Here is a 23,954-nt window from a genome sequence, read left to right on the forward strand (position 1 = left end):
TTTAGCTACTAAACTACTTCAGTCTACTAGGTGGATCGTATGCTCTTTAAAAGAGTTGCCCAATTACATGCTGACCTTACATATGCTTTGATGGTTTAAGTGACTCATTAAAGTTTCTACTATCTAGGATTATTTATTTTGCAAGACAGATTAATTCAGTTGCATTATTTTTCCATATAATTCTTCTTGATCACGAGATAATTAGGACTAGAAGTCAAGATATGGCAGCATCAACACCTCCCTTTTATCACTTGTCCCCAGCAAGAAACACAAGGTCCCAGGCAAAATACCCATGGAAAGCAATCTCACTCCCTGCCCCTCAGAGCATAGTCTGAAATCCCTTCTTAGGAGGGTTTGAGAAGGGATATAACACTAATCAACACCAGCACTGATTTTATTGTTCCTTTCACCTGCGTAAAGCAACATGCAGGCAAACAGCACCCTTCCAGCCTACACTGTCTCTGCAAGGACATGAAGAAATTTTGTTTCTGACTTTACAGAGACAAAACAGTAAGCTCCCAGCTGACTCGGGGAACCACAAAACAGACTTGCAGCAGAGCCACAATTAGGCTCCCACACCTTTGGTCAAGCCTCCATCCCCCACACAGGAGATTTGGGTCTGAACCACCTCTACCCAGAGCTCCTGCAACCTCAGCCAACAGCAGTGGGCAAACTGCACTAAGCCTGGAAGGGGTCAAACAGGAACATCAGAAAAGATCTTAATTCAGCCCTCTGGGGTGGGGAACCCATGACCTAGCCCACATGAAACTGATCGATAGAAAAACTGTTACAACATAACCAGTAGCTCATTTTGCTACAAATTACGCACCTCCTAAACAGCCTTGAGTGAATGATTTTACCACCACGCCCACCCAGCAAAAGCCTGAAGGTCAGTTCAAGTGGATTCAATACTTGCACCTCCCATCGGGGGTCCTATCCCTACAGTGCCTCCCACACCTTCAGTTTCCTGGGTTTTGGTTAAGTCTAAGGAAAGGCAGGTTTATGTGATAAAGATCCCACAGAAGAGCCTGGTGGCAATTAACTGACAGACCATGGCTGGAGGATTTTGAACTTCAAAGCTCCACAGCCCCTGCTCACTGGACATAGCTGCCCCCACAACCACGCTAAGCAAAGAGCAAGCCCAGCATGTTCCATGCTCGGAGGGAGCTGACAGGCATGCTGCAGCTCTCCTTCCCCACCAACACAAAGTAGAAGAGCACAAGTCAAACCAGCTTTCTGCTCACATTGTTGCAGTTCAGGAAATTCTTTTGAGGCAGGCCTAAAAGCCATCACTCCTCTCAAGCTCTCACTGTATTTGTTTGGCCTCTCTCAATATAGCAGCATGCTGCAGTTCAGCCTCAGTGCACATGCAAGTTGTACTCTTCCTCAGGCTGCAAAGCTAACCAGGAGTACCAAAAAGATAGCTCCACCAAGGAATGGATAGGAAAGACTATGACTGCTAAATAGACACAGTCACAAACCAAAGCACCATTAACACCACCAGTCACTTCTGCCATGTATCTCAGATGACTGTAGGACACTTCATAAGCACAATGACCACCAAGGGAAACTACAGCCCAGCTGACTTCTCCAGGACACTTCTGCTGCAGCCAAGAGAACAAGCCTCCAAGACCATTTCTCTTCTCCACTGTTGCTTTCCAGGATGTACATACAAGAAGTTCACACAGAGGAGACTGACTTGAGCCCTCTGTCTCCAAGGGCAAAATTCTCTCTGCACACAGATCAATTCTACTATCTTCTACTGATGTCCTCCCCAGAAATGCCTTTAATCCGTACCATCACTTTCTTGATCACAACAGAAGTTCCTACCCAGGGTGACAAATCAACATTGTGACCCACTTGTCTGCCACAGCATGAAAGCTTCACAACACTGTCTCCTTGGTATGACTGTAGCTGCACTCACCCCATCTGCCAGCATGCTCTTTTCCCTGCCACATGCTGTGCCTTTCTAGAGATTGCAAAAAGTATCTCTGCCCACGACAATGCCTTTAAAGCTCCATCCCACAACTCCCCCCACCTCCTCTTTGTTAATGACACTGCTACAGAACTGGAGCTGGAAAACAGAGCAGCTAGCGTAAAATGGCTGAAGATTGCTTTAGGATATCTTCATTAAATAATAAAGATGTTACATCTCCAAGGGCACATGATCCCTCAGTCAAAGGGAGGCATAAGCAAGGCCTCTGCCTTTCAGCAGATCTGTCTACAGGCCGGTGAAGTTGTTCTTCTCTACCCTTCAATTACTTATCACCTTTCTGGGATGAAGAGCAGTGTGCCCTTATCCCAGAATCATGCCAGATCTAGCAATTAGAGGATGCCTTAGCACAGGCAAAGCTCTGCCAATACAATGCAGAACAAAGCACAATCTACTAGCCTCATTTGGCAGACAGGTAAACAGTTGTAGTGGAAACTACATTGAAGAGATTTTGTAGCATGGACTTGAACAAGGGTGGTGATCAACTCTTCCTATATCCTCCAGCAGAAGGATAAAGAAAAATCCTCTTAGATTACCTAGAAAGGAAATTAAGCATGAAGAGCAAAGGGGCACTGGAACAGACTAATTCAGGAGGCTGTGAAATCTTCAAAGGATGTATTTTAAGTATAGGTTGGGCAAACATCTGCCAGAAGACATTTGGCTATATTTGGTTGTCTTCTGTGAACAAGAAACTGGATTTGACTATTTCCTGAAGCCCCTTATATTACAATACCTACAAAGACTCAAAATTTCCTCCTTGCCATTAGAAATACAGTATCAGCAAAATAAGTTATGTTACCAGTTGGTAAACATCCTTTATGAACAACAGAAGGCAAAGTGACAATAGACTCTTATTAGCAATCCACTGTAGACAAATTACACTGGCAAGTAGAAGTTAGTCCCCAGGGTAAGGTTGACACCCTGGTTAACAAAACTTTCCAAGAGTAGCTTAAGTCAAGATTAATGTACAGCCAGCAAGTATATAAATACTAAGGTGAACCTTAGAGTCCCTCTCCCGTGTCTGAAATCCAAACCATATCCATACTTTCCCTGCAGGATCCTTAACTAACTCTACAACAGTGACCCCAACTTAAACACAAATACGAATAGAATTTTCTTCTTGACAAAACTTATTTTGGGCCCAGCTTTGAGAAGTATGAAGCATGCATGTCATGAGATTTCTTGGAAGAACAAACTAGGGAAGAACTCTCTCACAGAGAACATGGAAGAGCTTCCTCCTTGCTGCAAACAAGATGCAAGGAAGCATTTGGATTCTATCATGCTGAGCTGCTCCAAGACTAAACAAAACTCCTCATACTTGTAACATTCATTATTCAACAGCAAACAATAGATCTTAATAAACTTTTGGCTATTCAGAACAGCTTTCTAAATCACCCATACATCCAGCTTCACAGACCACACATGCTGGACACCACATGAAAGGGAATCAATGTTAGCATATTCAGCATGCTCTGTCCTGGTTTCCACCTCAGTGTGACTCAGTTGTGCTGCTTTGCCACAGCAAGACCTGCTACTAAAGCCAGAATAATACACAGACCAGCCCTCTCCCAATTAAATTGAACCCATTTATGCAACACTAAGTGAGCTAAACCCTGTAAAAAAGTCCCCAGGCCACTCAAATCAATATAAAATTCACTTTAGGCTTGTAGTGTTTTAGCTCATTAGGGACACGTTTAAATTAAATTGTATGAAAGCATGTCATAAAAGGAATTTGCACCACTTCCCAAACCTTATGATACAGAAAGCGTCTTCCCGCTATGTAAAGATCCACCATTGAATGAAACCCCAAGGTGAGGCCTATGCTAGGAAGCATTCACACATCATCCTTAGTTGCTGGCTCAGGAGAGGACAAAAAACAAGCTGATCTTAAGTTAGACATCCTCCCCCACCTACAGAGCTCTTGACATCAGCCCCGAGTTTCGTATCACTACAATGGACTTATACAACCAGTATCCTCAATTTAATAAGCACAATATTTTCCCAACAGAACAGAAGAGACTCAGGAGGAAAGACATACGCTTGCACATTGTATACTGTCAGTCAGTGGCAGAACTGCCGGCTGAACCTGAGTCTGTAACAGCCCAGTTCTTCCATGAAGCACAAGCCTTTTATCTCCAGTGACTCAAGTGGTAAGGTTCACAACTTGTGCTCCCAGGCCTTGCAAATGGACTCACTGTACCTCGTACAAGTGAGGATATTAAACATCCCAAGTTACCCGGAAAGAGAAACTTTATTTTAAAACCTTATCTCAGGAGATTTTTTTCTTCTATGGATAGCCTGAATACCATAAAGGCAGAGACCACCAAAACACATTAGCTACCACACACTAGTCACACACATTAACTGGTAGTACTCGTAACACATTATTGCAATGCCTATTCATCTTAAAACCACAGGGAAAAAATACAGTCTAGCTTGTGGTTAAGGTTTCCTAAAAAGCCATAGGCAGTCTCTGAACACTCCAAGAGATTTTCTCCAGAGCCTTCCCCTGAACACAGATGAACAAAATGGGCATGAAACTTCCAGGCGGGCCACTCTGCACTGCTGCTGGAACTGCATCTCCTCTTGCATCTTTTAAAGCAGAGCACTACCTGCTACAGACAGGGGCTGCATCTCCTTTTTGCCTGCAAACAGGACAGAAACAATCAAAAAAGTCTGCTGGTGTCTGCAAGGTATCTGAAACTTCATCTCATGAGCCACCCTGCAAATACACTGGACTGCTATTCTGACTACCTACACAGAAAAGCTCAGTTGTGGTACAGACCTGTGGTTTGTGAACCTGGATTTTGTCACTACCACCTCTGTTCTACAGCCTCAGCAACCAAAGGTGGGAGAAGGGTTTGCTGCAAGCTAAGAGTCAATGGCAGGCTCTCCAGTATTAACCACTCTTCACTATCATTCTCCTCTTATTCACACGAAATAAAATCCACACGGCTCCTTCACAGACTGGGAGCGGTACTAGTTGGCTAACAGGGATCCGCAAGAGAAGTTTTCTTCTTTCAAACCTAGACTATGCAATATGTTTGGGAAGGAGAAAATGGCAAGGCTCTGCCCTCTAGTCATTTACCAAGAGCCCAAAATACTGGAGGCATAATTGCAATTAAGTGCTGCTAAGGCTGCCAGCTCAGCAGCAACTAAACCCTTCCAATGGCTCCTGAGTGAATTCAGTATAGTAGTTTTAGGAACTGGGTGAACAGACCAGACCCAGCAACTGAATCCTGCCAATACACTTCTCCCTTCTTTAAACATCCTCCTTGAGACCTGGGGGAACAAAGTATCATTATCGTGCAACAAGAAGCATCTGCATGTGGCATTAGGTAAAGCACCCCCATATACAAGCAAGAGAGAAAACACCTTTTCCCCTGGAGCTAATCTCTCCAAGGGTACCTGCTTTCCCAGCAAACCTTTACACCAGCAGAAACGTAGTTCACACTCAGCTGCTCACAGTTCAGCAACCCAGACTGATGGTCTCTACCTTGTCATCTTCAGCCACACATGAAACCCACTGCCAGTGGTTTGATCATGTTCTTATATCTAAAGGCGCAAGGCTAGCAAGCAACCCACCCAGTCTCTCTTCCACACAGTGAGGAATCCTTCTCAACAGGTATTTGTGGAGCAGCCTCCATTCTTCTGGCAGTGTTATAGAAACATAAAGTAGAAAATGAATAGCATGAAAAATAACCAGGGACGACTTCTCCACTACAGTCACCTTGCCTGCCAGCCTACTTCAGTCACACAGACAGAGGAGGGCTCCCTCCCACTATGTCTGGTACAAGCACTTTCCTAACACCGGTTCTGTACCTCTGCCTCCAAACAGAGGTGACAATACTGCACACCAGGCTCTTGTGCTCAGTCAGATCACAGCAGGCTAAAGAAGCTCCAAACCAGCCTGGTAAGCGAAAGCTTCAGGCTGCCAGAGCTGTGGTAGGCCAAGACTGCAGGGAGAGCAACAGCAACATGCCCCAGGAGCCAAGCTACCTAATGCAACTGCTGGTGAGGCAAATGGGAGAAGAAAGAAGGAAGAGGTTCTCCGCATGAAGCAGGATACAGTGAGAAAGAACCTCTCTACTACTGTTTCAGCAAATATTCTTTTATCTTCAGGGCAGTTCCTTTTCCATTCAGAGGGCAGAAGGGACGCAGGGTACACTGCAAGTACCTGGGCACTACTTTCCATCCAAGTCCGACAAGGTCTGATTTCTATAGCTCCAGAAATACCAAGTGGGAAAGAAAACTTATAAAGTCAAGTCAAAGGAAGCAGGAGAGAGGCATAGTCTTACCTCCTGTCTTGCCTTGGGTTTTTTGGGTTTGTTTTTGGTGGGTTTTATTTTTAAATTAAAGAAGAGACCTTCTGCTAACATGGTTTGGAGAACATTGTATCTGAGAGCAAAGGACTGTTCCGGCTACCAGCAAGAATCAGAACAAGCTCCTGCTTGTAAAGGGAAGAAGGACAGCAGGAAGGAACCTAGCTTCCATGGGCTAGGAACACATGGTCATCAGGACCAGCATGACTGAAACAGGGATGCAGCTCAGTAGGGCTCAGCAGGGCCTACCCTCAGCACAGCCACAAGATAAGAGCTGTCAGGGAAGAAAGCCATTCTCCCATTCCACTTTTGGAAGCTCTGTTCGATGTGCTGTGAGCTGAGCTTCCAGACCTGCTCCACACTTCATTGGCAGCCCAGCGACTAGTTCAGAGGCCAAAGAGTACCAAAATCCACTAGCCCATCGCCAAATTTTCCCTGTAGGATCACTTCACTACTTTATCTGTAAACTAGGAACTAAATACAACCTCTGCCTTAATGGCTGGTGACTAAAGAACATAGCATCAATATTTAAAGCAATCCAATTCCCTTGACAGAAAGCAACATATTTGTGCCAAGTTTATTGTTCAAGCAGGTAAAAGCAGCATGCTTCAGTGATGGGTTTAGCCATTTTGTTGGTCTGAAAAGTAATTCCAGATCCTTTTGGATGAAAAGCGCTACAGAATTTAAAAATTTATATTAACCTCATCCTTCCAAAATCATATTATTTACTTTTGATCTAGTATCAAAGACTTTCAGGATATGTGTATCATTAACTATGCCAATCAGAAGAGCAGTGAATCTCGAAGCCAACTATTTCAGTATATGTAGGGAAAAACATGCATTAAGTATTTCTAAATCATATCTTGCAAGATCAGGAAGCAGGGGGTTCCTCCTAACAAGGACTTGCAGGAAGTTTTATATACAGATGAGTTCTAGAGAAGGCTTTAGACATCAGGCATCAAATAGCATTATCTGTATTGGAGTACATTAAACACTCCAACCCAAATATTCTAGACAAATACAGTCCCTACTGAAAGAAGACACTACTCAAGGCAAGGGACATTACCACAGTCCAAGGCCAACCAGGCCTAGGAAACCACATAAAGACTAACATGCGAAGCTAAACTGTCCATAGTGCAGACAGATCACTTATTGCTCATTACTAACAGAAGAGCATAAAAAAATAGGAGATCTACAGCTCCACTGGAACAGAACATTTATCTCCCCCTGACACTCCCCTTGCAGACTCCTGGTGCATGTGCACAAACTTGCTTTCAGCAGAAAGTTGGAGCTCACTGCATTAAGGAGAAAATTAGCTGTGCAAGTCAAATGAAGAGCGTATGCTTCTTTTCAAGTTTCCTTTTAATCTTTTGATGCCAGATAAAAGGAAAAAATAAGATCCATCTCACAGGTATGCAACTGTTTCCAAAATGAGCACTGAACAGCAGAGATTCAAAACAGATAGGCACAAAGATGAAAACAATATCCATCTGCAGCTTAAATGTCATCCACAAACACTGAATCTGTCAGTGAGAAAGATTATGATCTTGGGGCAAAGGACCCCTCTCAGCCTTATCTGGGTTCAATCCCTCCCTCCCTCCCTGCCAAGCCTCAACCTCAATTCAAAGGAACAGGATGCACCTCAAGTTCTCACAAGAATGTGGACCCTACTCCAGGTCCTGGGACAACCAAGTATCTGCTAATGGGCTCTTCCAAACACCTCATTCTCAGCTCTTCTTTTTCCTACAAAACAGGGACCCTTTCAAATACAATGACACAACCTGACTGATCGATTACCCAGTATCGACCCAAACAAATAATGTTCTGCACAAGGACACCCCTTTGTGACTGAAGCCTTAATTGCAAATCACAATCCAGCTTGTAATGCTGGTTAGTCAGCTGCTCTCCTCAGAGACATTTATACCTATAACAATTCTATTCAAGTCAAATGAGATTCCAAATTTCCTCCAAAATAACCAAGAGCAGAATACAGGATGTCAAAACAGGCATTGTCTGGAAGCAGAGGGAACATCCTTCTCACACTACTGATCTGGGAAGGGCAAAGGAAACAGCAAGGACAAGAGAAGAAAAAACTGATTGAAAACAGCATCATCTGTCTATCATCAAGACACTTTTTTTTTTAAAGAACACAGCCAAAGACCATGACCTCTTTACCCTACATTATTTGCATCAATAACAGATTTTTAGAGTCAGAAGGGGCTCATTCGGTCAGTTAATCTGATATCCTATGTAATACAGCTGATGAAATCCCGAACAGTTCCTCCTACACTGAAGCCAATTATTTTCTATGAATAAAGCATTTCTTCTGGAACAGCATTAGGGCTTAATCTGATTTAAGATCTTCAAATCAAATAAAGGAAGATGATCAGAACTAAGGATTCTGACCAGCAATTTATTTTTTGTTACAGATACAAACATTGCATACACCACAGTAAAATGCAGAAAGACGCAACCATTTTTCTCATATGCCAAAAAAGGACCCTCCCACCCCAAGATTCACACACAATAGTTTTCAAGCTTCCGAAATGTACGGGGATCTACATACTTTCTAGTAAGGATGTGAATCTCTACAGAGCAAGTGTAATCCCACAGGCAAGCCTCACTTCCTTCAAGTTCTCTTTTATAGCTCCCTAAACAATAACCCAAGTTCCACATGGCCCAGAGATCACAGGTTGGAAACTGGTGCGCTCCAGCCAGAGTGCAAACAACCAGAGAGGGCTTGAGTTGTTCTCATATCAATTCCTATGGCAGTACAAAAAACACTAATAGCCCAAGAATATTTTTTCCCACCTTCTATTTTGTAAAAGCTTTATACAAACCAGCATCTTTCAAAGATGCCACATTCACACAATGCCACGGTAACCAGCATGAAAGCCAAAATGTCTGATATAAATTCACATTTAATTGACTATAAAAGACTACCAATGTGTTTTTATTTTAAAACCACCAAAACTTTCACAAGAAAATACAGATTCAAAAGCTTCAAATAGGGGGAGTGGAAAAAATCATAAGTTTCAATCACATACCCTGACTTCTGTAACAAAAGAGTATACAAGATTAGTTACCCCCCAATTACTTATTATTAAAGGTTAGCCTCAAAGGAAAGTCCCCCAGAGAAAAATTTCTATAAGAAACAAAATTCAAATGTAAATTAATCCTTATTAACACGCACACAAGTAACAGGCATAGATGTTATTAAAAGCATTTCAAGAGTTAAAACTAAACAAGACAGATCTTTCCCACATTAGCTGTGATGTTCATCCAAAATTAAGTCCCATTTCCCAAGAGCCTGCACATGGGCATGCTTTAAGCAGCATATTGCAGCAGGTGGGGTCAATTTGAGTTTGTCTGACTTTAATGGCAGCAGGATCTGGCTGTTAATTAAGCACCAGATTTCCCATTGTCCCAACCCTACCACACCTTTCCTGATTAAAAAAAGGCAGCTTTTAGAGCATTTTTGTTTTAGTTGCTGCTCAGCCAAGTTTGGCTGCAGAGCCTTTTTCTGCCCTATATTCACTTATGAGAACTGCTGCTTTTGCTTGTCACAAGTGTCTTTCTGATCCCCAGAAAGCAAGCCCCAATAACACATTTCCTTTCCATCCTCTCAGCTTGAAGATGCCAGTCACCTACAACTGCTGATAGCCATGAAATAAACAAAAGAAAGATAAACAGGCTCAAGTCATCACCATGACCTCCCAGAAGTTTTTCCTGGCTAACCTCCCAGCCTGATGAACACCATCTCAAAGTTCTGGCCTCAGCCTCTTCTCTTTGCCTGTGCTTACCTCACCCCAATTTAAAAAGGCACACCAGAACCTGTCCTCCTGCTCTGTTCCTCTCAGATTGTCACATGACAGTCACAATTGGATATCTCCCACAGCAAAAGCAGAATCTATCTCACCCTCATCCTTCCCCACAGCCCCATATTTCCTCACATCAGCAGCTCCCTTCTCCAAGCTCCTGGCTCACGCACTCCTGCTCAGATTCCCCAGGCGGCTTTATTCAGGCCTTTTGAACTGCCAGCATTGGCCTGTCTGCACAACTAGTTGAGACATGGCCACTTACACAGCTCCCCACACTTTCTCAGTAAATGTCTCATACATCCAAAGCTCAGCAGTGTCTGAGGGCTGCAGCTGCACCAAATGACCCCCTTTGGCTAGGAGCATGAGAACAGCAGGACCACCCCAGAGACCCCTTCATGGCTAGTCCAACAGAATTGTATTGATGTTGGAACAACAATCTTGGGCACATTGTAAAACACACTCCTGCAAAACAATTGTGATAAATTTGGATTCTAGTTAAAAGCAAAAAATATATAACACATAGAAGTCTGGAGTGCCCACACAGAGTATCTAGCACATATTCCAGCAATTCAACCTGGTTCTCTCTAAATCAACTTTCCCTTCATCTCATTTCCCTCCTTTATGTTAGCTGAAAGGACTGGGGAACCCATGAGACCCACATGACCTAGATGACTTCACTACTACATCATGAGAAACCTGCTTTCCATAGACAAAAAAGTCAGCAAGCAACCCTCACACCACCTTTCCCATGACTTAGTTTTGTAACAGAGCTACCACCTAGAAAAGTAACCAACTCTTGTTCTTAAGTGTTTGTCCAGCTACAGCACTCTTCTGCTACAATTCCCATGCACTACTTCCTCCTGAAAACAGCCACCAGAAAACTCTTTGAAAGATGCCTGTAAGATAGCCATTATTTACCATTACCCCAGATACCTCAGTGATAGCACAATGAAGGGTAAACAGCTGAGAAAAGACCATGTTAGTACCTAACACTCAATTAAGACCTCTCCCCACCTAGGAACTTGAAGGATACTTTTCAAGTTTATTAAGTCTCTAACCTTGCAGTATTTCATGCAGACCTAAAATCCAGCCTTTCCTGTTTGTCCTAAACACCTAGAAGTTCTCATGTGGTTCTCAGTAGCTCACCTTTCTGCTATTACATATCCTATCCCTTCTAGCTTTCCCAAACATTCCAGCTCTGCCCCATTTACATCACTACTGCTGTAGAGGAAATTGTCTTACCCTGGTACCTTGGCTAGGATGATCCCTTCTTTTCACACCCCCATCCCTCTCTAGCAGTTCTGTACATTGAAGTTCTCATCTCTCCACCTTCAAAGCACTGTCATTTGGCCCGAGATGTCAGCTCCTGCCTTCCCACTCATCTGTAGCGCCAGTTCCCATCACACCACTTCTAGGTGCAAGTTTTAAAACAAGAACCACTGCACTTTTCTCCACACATGCTCTCCTGCTTGGGAAAAGCTTCTCATTAATTGTAAAGTAGCTTTCTAGAACAGGAAATTCCAGAAGAAACAGATGAAGTTGCATGGAGAGAATGGGACCTGAGCAACACAAAGAATGAAGCAGAGCTCTTTAAAGGCAACAAGAAAGCTCAGATCTCGACAGGGACTGGAGCTGGTGGAGTCTTCAACAAGCAGACTTATTCACATAACTTCTTCACAGTCCAGCAACATTATACAGGTAACTTTCCAAAGACCTAAAGGGACAGAAGGTGTAAGAGGCAGACAGTAGACTACCAGGAAAGCCACCTAGGCTTGGAAGAAAAGCCTGGAAGAAAAGCTGTAGCCAGACAGACAAAAGAAGAACAAATATTCCAAGCTGTAAGAGCAGGTACCTCCTAAAATCTGTGTGCAGTTTCAGCTTTCCATACAACATCCAGTCTTTGCAAGAGAAATTCCTTTTGGAAATCAAGCAGTTCAGCCATGCACATAACAGCAGCACGTCAATGGCACCCTTCATTCCTCAGGATAGAACACTGCAGCGTTCTAACCCTCTGAACACCTCAGAGTTAAACAAGGTACACAACTATCTTTTCCAGGGTCTTAATTTAAAAAGCTAGGAGTGTACTGCAGCATCTGCCCAAGGATCATTCTGTCCACAGCACTGAACAGGTAAGAACATGCACAGATACATTGTCTATTGAGGAGTACTGGTTTAAGTAACTTGGTGCAACAGGACCGACTCCATCAGCTATCAGCAGGATTCCCTCCAAAACTCAGGTACACTTTTTTTTATTCCAATGTGAAAGCTAGAGTTGTCTATATTTATAAAGCTACTATAGAAATTGGGTTCTTAACATGTCTGTCTCCATCAAACAACTTTGGTGATGGGCATACACCAATAAAAGCCTTTTAAACAGTGCTGAACAAGTGGCAACCCGTTTATTCAAGCTCCCAACAGCGAGACATGAAGTCCTCCTGAGCTGTTAAAAGCAGACATTTGTTCCATGTCACTGCATAAGCAGTGATGCCTCCATTTGCAGTAAGATTTCCAATTAGACCCAACATGACTATGTCACTTGATATTAGTCAGATGGAGAGGCATGCCAATACAAGGCAAGAATACTGTATTTTAACAGAATATAGTTCTAACGGACACACAAAGAACTAAGACAATTAGCAGAAAGAGCCAACTTCTAACATACAATTCACAGTAAATGCAGCTATTACTCAAACAGTATAATTTGAAAATACACTGAGTAGAAGCAACTTTTGGTTTTCCATTTGCTATTACCAGGTTCTCAACCACCAGCTGACTGGCATGAACACTCTTACCCTGGCAAGGTGGTAACACCGCAGTTAACCTTGCAATGCTTCCATGTCCCAAAAGAGATCCTGCCAGCCTTCACATTTGTGCGCACGTCCTGCCCGTGTGAGCAGAGCCAGCCACAAGAAGGGTATGGCAGGATGGGACTCTACTACCTAATTTTTTGATTGTTTCCACAAACCTCTCTCCAGAAAGCTACTTTTGGAGATGAAAAAGCATTACTAGGCATGAAAATTTTCTCTCTCACACTTAATGCAGGGCCCAAACCTACACATTCTTTCCTCTGGCTAAACTCCCAGCCACACTACAAAAAATTATCTTGCTTTCCACGCTCTGATAACTGGGACTCTTTGCTCTGATTCTTGAATACTCAAATGTTGCTTTGTTTTAAAGTTTCATATTTGGCACAAAAACAATAACAAGTGAGAAACATAGCAGGTTTTGTCTAGTTACAAAAAAAAAAGATCTGATCTAGGAAGAAAGTAATCAACAATTTGTGGGAGGTAACATTCACTTGGAGAAAATCAGAGACTACATGTCTCCACCATGTTCGACACCTCTCCTGCATTTATAATGATATGACCACAGAGCAGACGACACATGGGATACAAATACATGAGGTAGCTTTACACAAACTCACACATAGCACAGTCCAGCCATCAGAAACCTGGAGCTCTGAGCTAGCCAAGCAGCAGGACAAATCTGACAGCACTGAGCCTCAACTAGATTGTCACTGGTACCCTGGGTGGCTCATCTTAGAGTCAGCTCACATATATTTAAGACAAACCCAAACTGCTACGCTGTCATCACTGGCATCCCAGAAGCATTTATATGGGAGTTGATTCACACAGGCACTTCTGACACTGAGACACTTACCACTTCTGTGCTAATAAATTTTGTTAGAAAACAAATAAGAAACAAGTTTTAAGGCCTTGACTGTGAACAATGATATGGTGGATGAAACTAGATGAGCCCAAGGGCCCTTGCAACCTGAATAACCCCATGATCCTATGAGCTGATTCTACTACCATACAGGAAATCTTACCTTACAGTCTCAAAATGGAACCCCTGGAAAAGGAGGGCTGCCAAAGCTGGAATCACATATCTGAAACAAAGTATCCCTGCACCAGACTGCCTAGTCTAGTGGGCTGGTCCTCCAAAAACTAACACAAATGTGCTTAATGTTAAGAACACACTGGAAGGTAAAAAAAAATATATTTTTATTACCATAAATCAGGTGTTTTTCAGTCTTATTTTTAAGGAAGAGATCCTTAAATTGTTCGTCATCATTCATGTATTCTTCCTTCTCCCCACAACATCTGAATTCTTTAACCAATTTTAGCAAACTTCAACCTAACATGGTAGAGAAAATAGAGATCCCAAAGATACTATGCTCTTACAAATAAGAGTAACCAAGCAAAAGAGGTTCCATTGAAAGACAGACTTCAGCATGAGGAAAACCACAGCATTAGACACCAGCAAATCTACACAGAAAAAGCCAAAGGAAATTAGACTTCATAAAACTTCTCTGCTTACAAAATGACTTAATTGAAAAGAGACAAAGTCAGAGGCAACTAGACTCCACTGCCAGTGGGACTGCCAGTAGGTGATTTTTCATGCTGAAGTTCAAAGGGTGAGACAAGAATGGCGTTCAAGACAACTTCAAGGAATATTCCACAAAGGTGACATGGAAAAGTGTGCATACTTTTAGCTGAGAAGCTAACAGGCTGGTGTTGGTGAGAGGACCCTGGGAGCTGAGGAATATTTCTTCCAGCGTCAAGATGACAACAGAACTCCACTGAGCCACTTAGAGACTTGCAAAAAAAAAAAAAAATCAAGATGCCTGTAAACCCACCACTGCACCTAACTTCCAGTTCAGGCAACAATCCTCAGGCAGGAGTCACCATGTCAGGGAAAATGAGGATTCTCCCATACTTACCGTGCTACCTACTAAACACAAGGGGAGCTGGATCACACACACATATGAGCAACTGCTAATTTTAATCCAGAGGTAACAGGCACCTGATCCTCAGGCACAGCATGAGCAGTCTCTGTAAGGCACTTTGGGATTTTTCAGAACCAAAACCAGTATACTTTTTAAAATATTTGTGTTTATTCACAGTGTTAGAGCAGTTTTAGGCACAGTATCATACCTGTTCTACCATACAGACAAAGGACTGAAATAAACTTTCCTTATCGTTGTGCATAATCCTGTTATTCTACATTGTATATAAACTATTCAAAATCAGCACAAGATCTATCCTAAAACTAAATAGATGTCTTGTCCCTATCTATTCCTCTCCAAGAGTTTTCCAATGTTCTTGCTGCAGGCAACTTTCATCTCACATCCAGACTAAATTAACTCACAGCCAGTTTATACCCGTTCGTTCTTGTGCTAACCTTGCCCTTTAGATCTAATAGTTCTTTCCCCTCCCTGATGTTCACCCCTCTGATGTATTTATAGACAGCAGTCTTATTCCCTTGCAGCCTTCATATAAACTAAACAAGCTAAACTTTCAGTCTCCTCTGGTTAGGCGGGCTCTCCAATCCCCTAAACACCACACTAGCCCTTCCCTGCACCTGTTCCAGCTTGAATTCCTTCCTTACAGACAGGCAACTAGCACTGTACAACACATGCCACAGAAGGGCCCAACAAGGCGCTGTACAATAGCATTAGTATGCCCTTATCCCCACAGAAATAAATCCCCAATAATCTTCCTTTTCCACCGATGCATCAGCTATGACCCTCAGCCTGCAGTCAAGCAATACACCCAAGGTTTCCCAAGAGCTAGAGAACTGTGTTAGACCTCTGAATAAACCCTAGTGAGAAGCACTGAAGTGCTGCAACTGAAACACTATACCAGCATTAAAGGAATTGCTTTATCCTCTCAATTTAGTAACCACAATAGTTCAGTCACTTGTTGACCAGATTTTCAGTCCCAGAAGAGAGCCTGTTTGGCCTCACTAGCCACACTACCAAGCACCCAAGAGAAAATGGCTCTTAAAAAAGAAGCCATAAACAATACTCTTGCCCTGAGCCAGTCCCAGTGCTAAAATCCTATGGGAACATAATATAAATTTGGTCAGAAAGCAAAATCAGGGGCTCAAATCTCTACAAGCCAGAAGGATATGAAAGGGAGACATTTACTTTGTATCCCATTTTTCTACTCATCTCTCACCACCTGCTACCAGCCCCCAAGAGACAGAATACCAAGTTAGACAGACCTTATGTGTGCCACTATGGAACCAAACTTCTGCCTTATTTATTTCAACATTGGGCCTCTGGTCTTCACACTCCCTTGGCATCCTGTAGGTTCTCGCTATTTATATTTGATTTCATAATAACCTTGGTAAACAACTGAAAGATACCGTTGTCTGGTACACTCAGGCTGACAAACTTTTTGTTTGTTTTACATAAACAGTAGCACATCCACTGTATCCATTGTATATAAAACCACCAGAAAGTATTACTACTCCACTACAGTTCTTCCCACCCCAGCTGGAAAAGGAAAATCCTTCCTGCTACAACTAGTCATTATTACCTTTTAAGTGTTAAGAAAAAGCCACTGGAAAACTCTAAATGCTGACTTGCTACAGCAGGTTTTTTTGTTTTCTTTTCCTGTCCTGAATACAAAGGACTGAAACTAGTATTAAATTTTATCTAGCCCAGCTGATACAAATCTCCTATTCTGCACTGCACCCTGTATGGCACTCCCCATACTGCTGATAACAAATAGGCAAGAGCTGCACCATAATCCGATCAAACTACCACACAGAGCAGTAAGTGTTGGAAAGGCAGGCCCAGCTACTATGGCCAGAGGAAAAAAAAAACTGATCAGCTGGACTGGGAATTAACATCAATGCCTACAGGAAACTGGGTATCCCAGAGCCAAAACACTGCTCTTTTGTAAGTTTCAGGCAGGAAAACCCACCTATTGGGAGCATGCCAGCACAGCAGCCTAAAAATCAAGGACTGGGCACACTCCGCAAATGCAGTTCAAGCCCAGTGAGTCTTTAGCCCTTCCTAAGATAGCTTTTCTTCCCACGAGAGGAGTCATCAGAAGCTGTTTTTGCCAAAATACCTTTTGCAGAATGGGCGTAGGAATAGGCAAGGAATAGGATCTACTCATAAGTCCAGATCTCAAGATCACTCTTCCTCCATAGTCCATCTCTCATATCTTTTGGGCATCAAAACTAATTTAATTCATTTTTATTAGCAATTATAGCTTCATGGTGAAGAGTTTTTCAGGGATGAAACTGCTAAATGAACGTATGTATTACTGATCCTCATATACTGCCAGCATCCCAAAAGTCACCAGCTAACAGCAGCTGCTTGGAAACCCTTTACAAGTCTCTCTTTTTCTTCCCCAGATGGTGAAGTCTTTTTTCCCCCCTGTACATTAAATACTCAACAAAACACACTTACCAAATTATCATATCAACCCATAACCACGCATGATAATTATTTCTTAAATCAGGATCTCTTCCACAGAATTTCAACCAAAATAAACACGGTATAGAGAACAAATGTATGCTTATAGTGAACAACCATTCATCAGCTTAAGTAACTCTAATGGATGCCACTTTAAACTAAGCCTGCACCATCTGTTCTACCCCTCAATTAGCAAAGCCAAAAAAAATTGTTCAATACACAGTTTAAGAAAGCCAGATAATTCCTGTATGTAAGTTTTATTTCTCTTCAGCTCAGTGAAGTATGCTCTTGTAATGCTTGATATTCAGAAACAGATCAGAAGGGAAGGCTGCTTTCTCCAACGCTATCAGGAGTTTTGTCAGGGGAAATAAAATTTCCCTGCAATATTTCACCATGTAAAGTTTCTCCATAACATCTCACCATACATTTTATTTTAAAGATGTCTCTGTAAGTAACAAAATCAACTAGGAGCTAAAACAAATCAAATCTGAAATCCTGTGCACCTGAACACAAACGAAGCTCAGGACACAGCCCTGCACAGCTCTCACCCTGACAGACTGGGTCTACCAGCACAGCATTCAGCCAGGAGGCCTTTGCAAGTGGAATTGTCCTCAGCCACCCCGTGGCTGTTAACCATGTCAGTTCCTAACTCCCCTTTCATAGGCAAAGCGTACTCCTGCAAGCTGTTGGGCACAGAGCCTCACACAGATCAAGCTGCACTGGGGCAAAGGGATCATCCCATGCAAGGGTAGGATACTCTCCTTGGCAAGCATAGCCTGTGCAGTGAGAGTAGTGCAGCACCAAAAAATCACTGCTTGCTAAAGTGCGGGGAAAAAACAAAAAGTTTCATCCAGTTCCTTACTGCAAACCCCCACCCAGTTTCACTTCAAACTGGCCTTCCCTACCACTCTGCAACATGAGAAAACATTGAATAGAACCTCTCATCAATTTGATGGACCTTGACCTGCCTGATGGCTCTGTCACCACCAAATCTCTAAGCTGAGTTCACTCTCGGGTGTTGCTAGTCAAATAACAAACCAGCAGTACCAAGGGCTACTTCCTGTGTAAACCTGAACTCCAACAGCACAGGCCATACATCACAGGGAAGAGAAAGGTGCAAGAGACCTCAGCCCCATTACTAGATGGGGTGACAGTACAATACTCACCTGTTGTGAAGCAGGCAAGAGAAGGTCACTGCCCATCACCCTCAGTTCACCTTTAGGAATATCAAGCTGGCAGAAAACTACTTTAAGATCCTGGGCACATTCCTTTATGCTACACCTCAAAATGAAACATCAGTGGCACATCGTAGCCTGGGTACTGAGAAAGGCACATCAGCCACAGATGAGTCAGGAGATCCTGCATACTTAACAACAGCATTACTAAATACTGCCACAAGCAGCTCAAAGTGACATTGTTCACCAAGGAATTACTGATGATTTCAGCTGTCTCCCCTTGCTATAGGATTGTGAAGCTGAGAGGACATGCTGAGGCCTCTGACACTGCTGCACCGTTCTGCTTCATGTCTCAAGACAGACAGCTCAGCACAGGCCTTAGTTATTGTTCAGGGACTCAAAGCTCTGCAAAATAACTCTTTTTTGTTTAGCAGGGGAAGAAATGGACTCAAGCAGAACCACCACCCTTAAAACAGCACAGATAAAGCAAACAAAGCATGTGAATAAACAGAACAGAGGCAGGGCTCCTCTTTGGTCTTCAGCATCCCCGAATACCTTTCCCAGCCCAACCTCACCAGTATACCCCACAACTCCTAGTGCCCACACAAACATAGGCCATCTGCTCTAAGTAACTGAGCTCCAGAGAAGACCAAGAGCTCTCAAAGACAATTCATCTTTTCACTCTGCACCATTCTTCTGTCCTTCACCTATCTATAAGTACTTCTGGGAAAACACAGGCCAGGCAATGCCTGTTGGGTGCAGTTCAGGCGCACTCCTGGCAAGCACAGACACGCAAATGGCCTTGCACTGGACCTCGGTGCCTTGCTTCATATAACAATCATCATGTTTCCTTGACTTGAAAAGCATCCTGAACTATCCAAGTGCCTTCCGCACCTAAGGCAGCTGCCTGTTAATGAAGTAGGAATCGGCAACCAGGTCACAATATCATTTGTTAGAAGAGTTTCAGAGTGCTGAGTGCTATCAGAAGTGTGTTAGGTCTCACTCGGTTTCACATATGATACTTTTACAACTTTGACAGCACCAAGGAAAGAAGCATCTCCTTCCCCTCCATCGTTGCTTTTTTGCTGCATCACTTGAAAGAGAAGATTGCATTGTCTCCAGTGCAGGTGCTGAGGTCAAAGACTTCACAAAATAGTGTCAGGTTAAAATAGAAATGATGTACAAAAAACCCACCAAAGCCTAAAAATGTCAATGATGGTCATGACTTACGTAGCTCAGACTTGTATGCCAATGAGGGAGAGACAGCTTGAGCCCACCCTCTAAAGGCATAGTAATTTCATCATCAGTTGAGGCTCCTTTTAATCCAAACTGAACTGGATTGCCTCAGAGATGTCACTTCTCTTTGGCTCGCTGATGTTTCCTCAGTGATAACATACAAGCACAAGTGTTTAGTTAGAAGAGTCCTAGACATGCAGGAGCCATGAATCAACTGGATGCTGTCCCAAGATAATGGGTCTGTTATCCAAACCTAGTCTAATTCTGAGAGCATACACGTTATCACTGAAGTGTTAGGAAATTTCAGATCATGCAAATTATCTCAATCTTTGTTTTAAGCCGATATTTTTTCAAATGAAGGGAGGTGAGCAGAGAAACAGACTGCAAATATAATGGCTTTTTCAACCATGACCAAACAACTGCAATTTAGCTCTCCAGATGGCTATTCTAGGCCAGTGATGCTTGGCCTTTCACTCTCAAGGTTGTTACACTAATCCATGAACTGGATCAGATGACACCAGCTACCCCGTTCTCACTCACACCAGACAGAGCTGAGCTTCTGAACCCCCATGCCGCAAGCAGTCAAGAAGAAAGGTGACAGTAACACAGATGCAGGCACTAAAACAAAAGGAAGAGATTGGCATATGATGATGCACTAAGCCTTGGTGGGATACTGAAGCAGACCTCACTACATCGCTAACCTTCAGGTAGTCAGCTTGCCCCACTCAGAGGTTTCACATCTTCTATTATACTCATTCACTGAGAAAACACCCTCCAGACATCCGAGACGTGTCTCTGTTATGCTTACTAGAACTTATTAAACACAGCAAATGCTATCTATAGAACACGCACATTAATGAACAGCCAGCTCAGCAGCATGAGTTCTGGAACAGAGTCACTGCAGTATAGAAGTGTCACCAGTTTGTTACTGGAGAATGAATACCACAGTGAACACTAAGTGTGTAGTTCAACAGACAAAAGACTGGAAAGGGCAATAGAGGAGAGAGAGAACAAGTTATCCTAAAAGAAATTCTGCAAACTAAGTGTGATGCTGGAATTGCAAAGTACTGTATAGCTCTGTGATCCACATCACTTCATAAAATCCATGCAAACAGCACATTTTGTAACAATTTCAAGTTTACTGTGCTTGGGTTACCTTTCCACCAAGAAACGTGAAAGTCTGTAAGAGAAAGCCAGTTAACAAGAGAAGGGGGAATAAGAATACGCATTGCACTCAGAAAATTGTATGTACACTGCTCGTTCATGACAGCAAATTAAGATTTCCTCATGTGCCCTGCCAGAATGGATCCTCTATTGAGACTGTACTGGATTTGGTGGTTTGTTGATTTGTTTTGGTTTGGTTTTTTTTGTTCCTACATGCCAAACAGCTTCTACCACAGCTGCTTGTTGACAAAAATGAAGAGGAAAAAATGCAGCTGTGCAGAACACATTGACCAAGTCACTGCAATCTCACAACCACTTCAGTCAAAATTTCTGTTAAAAATAGTTTAAATTAATCTGAGGATGTTGAGCTCCAGAGCACTTGCAACCTATATGGCTAGTCTCTCCTTCAATTCTACAACAAAGAACTCCAGTACAACTCTGTTAAGTATCTTCAGGCTCAGCTCTGTAGGAACTTCTAACTCTCAGATTTTTCTGGACTTGTCAGAAAGGAACAGAGTCTTCTACTACATCCCACACAACAGCCCAAGAACCCTATTAAACTTGTCAGAGTGCCTCTGAAGGGAGCAGGACAGGAGTTTTCCAAGCTACAGCTGAGAACCCTTCCCCACTCCCACATTACATGGGAGTGGTAGGACTTCCTCACTAAGACCTGTAGGGAGATGAAGCAACATGACAGGGATAACAAGGCAGTGGAGTTCCATGTCCTACGAACTCATTGCAACACTGTCAAATTCAACAGAACATACATACACATGCACAATACCATTTCCTGAGCTAAGTGCAATAGATCAATTTAGTTCAGTTGCCCACGAAATAAGCAAAAAAAAAAAGCCTAGCAAGATTTAATGACAGTGAAAACTACTGCTGTTTACATATGCTTTTTGCAGTTTTATAAATTTTTTTCATATGGCAGGAAACCATCAACATTGCTAACTACTGGGATGATCAAAGCATGCCACCAGCACGCAGGTACACAAAGAAACTAGGATATCACAAAGTATGAATGCCAAATGTAAATCCATTTATTAAAACTCCATTTACTGAATTCTTACTGCCTTGAGTCCTCAGTATCGTATCAGTTATCAACTACCAAGAAATGGGACAAGAATGGTTGATTCAGGATAATTATCAGCTTACAGAACAGTGTATTAGAAAGTCTATTATACAGCTTTCACTTAGATCAAGTAGCACTTGACATTGAAACTTCTGACTGTAATCACATTCCATCTGACAAGTCTTACCTTATAATTGCTGGAATTTACCCACGAAGTGGCCAGTCCATCAACCATTTTATCCAGCATAGTCTGATCATGTTCAAGATCAGCTGACTTCTGTTTATCTGAGAAGTAATCTATCAATTCCTGGCCAACCTGAAGTCTCTTTCCAACATCCTTCTGCAGCACTTGCGCTAAGCAGTACTCCATACTGGGCTCCATAGTGTCTTAGAAATACAGCACCAGCAAGAAAGCTAGAGGGCAGTAGGTCCGAAAAATCCCTCTATAAACGTATGCAGGAGGTTGCCTCTTTGTTTGATGAAGGTTACTGAGGGTCTGGGTTTCAAAGATGCAATTCTGAGAATGACAACAATGCACCATGTGTGTGTGAACAGCAGCTGGCAGGATATTAAAAGTCCAATTTAAATAACTGGTAATAGATGAAGCAACGAGCAGTGCTGTACTGTTGAGTCTGCAATAATTCCCAATTCAGCAGTCCATTCTGAAAGAAATGAAAAAGAACAGTATTATAGGTTAAATTAAGACTGGAACAAAAAAAAAGATCGAAAGCATGTCACAAAATAGGTTATTCATATACAGCTGCGAAGCTGTGATAAGCTGGATAAGAGCAGCATTGTTCTATTTTAAGAAATCAGACAAGGTAGGTCAGGACAAAAACCTTTGGTTATTCTTTACAACAGCAGTTACCCATCAGTTCCCTGGAAGTTTTAGGGACAGACGGCAAATCTGGGGCTTAAGTAACAGCTGATTAGTAATCAATATCATTGCAACTAGCACCATCACCATCCACCCACAAAGGTGGAGACAAAATCCTTAAGCAGGTCACCAGGAAAACGCATCTGCTTTAAGAAGTGAAAGCAGGAAGAGGTCTGGATCCTGTTTTGACTGTTAGCCTTCAGCAATCAATGCCATCAGCTGGCCAGCCAGATACAGCAGTAACACTGGGCTTCAGGAATGTAAAACAAGCAGTTTTCAAAAACTAGGTCCTCAAGCTGTTTCCAGGCTGAATTCTGTTACATCCCAACTACACATGTCCAGGAAACAGCACTCGCACAGCCTAAATGCAGTTCAACCAACAGTGCCTGTGGTGTCCTGAGAACCAAGGCCATACACAAGAAAGGCCAGGCCAAGCTTTCCTGCCACTGAGAAGCACAGCAGCATCTCCGAAGTAAGCTTTTGGCTTAAGAGTAAAAAAATGGCTACATGTCTGGGGTTTGGTTATGTTCCTCAACCCTAGAAACTCTCCTGTCCAAGGACTTCATTAGGGACCCAGCTGCAGCTTTTTTTTTTTTTTTTTTGCCCTTCCATCTGCAGCCAAACAAATCCCTCCAGGCAGCCAGGTAACAGACCCCAGGCCTGTCCTCCACCCTTGCACAGACCAGGGCTCCCGGCATCACCATACTGCTTCCTGAAGCACTCTCTCATCACAGGTTAGCTCTTTTAGGAGGGGATGATAAAAATCCAGAGTGTCTTTTTGCTTCCTGTCTAATAATACCCAAAGCTAGAAATCTGCCCTACTTTTTCCGCCAGCATGAGGAGAGCAGGTCAAGCTCAGAGCAAGGGAAGAGGCTGTGGAGCAGACACCTGGTTCAATAAACAACTGGAAGGAAGCTGGAGGCACTAGTTCACTAATTGGAAGCACTGGGGCAGCAAATCTAAATACCTTCTGTTTGAGCAAATAAGGCCTTCACAAAAGTCTTAATAAAACAAAGTGGATCTGACAGCAGATGAGATGCACACAAGAACCCTAGCCTGGAAACGAAGGCACACC

The 23,954-nt window shown here is 42.8% G+C and overlaps 1 protein-coding gene across 27 annotated transcripts in view; it reads right to left on the reverse strand.

Moving 5' to 3' along the window:
- CLASP1 (cytoplasmic linker associated protein 1) overlaps positions 1-23,954 on the reverse strand; it is a 192,591-nt gene that overhangs the window by 152,750 nt on the left and 15,887 nt on the right. For all 27 annotated transcript variants that reach the window (XM_052793236.1, XM_052793265.1, XM_052793264.1 and 24 more), the window contains exon 2: positions 22,190-22,664. In XM_052793236.1, the coding sequence (XP_052649196.1) occupies positions 22,190-22,384 (195 nt within the window). In that variant the 5' untranslated portion in view covers positions 22,385-22,664. The remainder of the gene's footprint in view (positions 1-22,189; positions 22,665-23,954) is intronic.

This window comes from Harpia harpyja, chromosome 7, assembly GCF_026419915.1.
Source record: "Harpia harpyja isolate bHarHar1 chromosome 7, bHarHar1 primary haplotype, whole genome shotgun sequence".
Classification (NCBI taxonomy): domain Eukaryota; kingdom Metazoa; phylum Chordata; class Aves; order Accipitriformes; family Accipitridae; genus Harpia; species Harpia harpyja.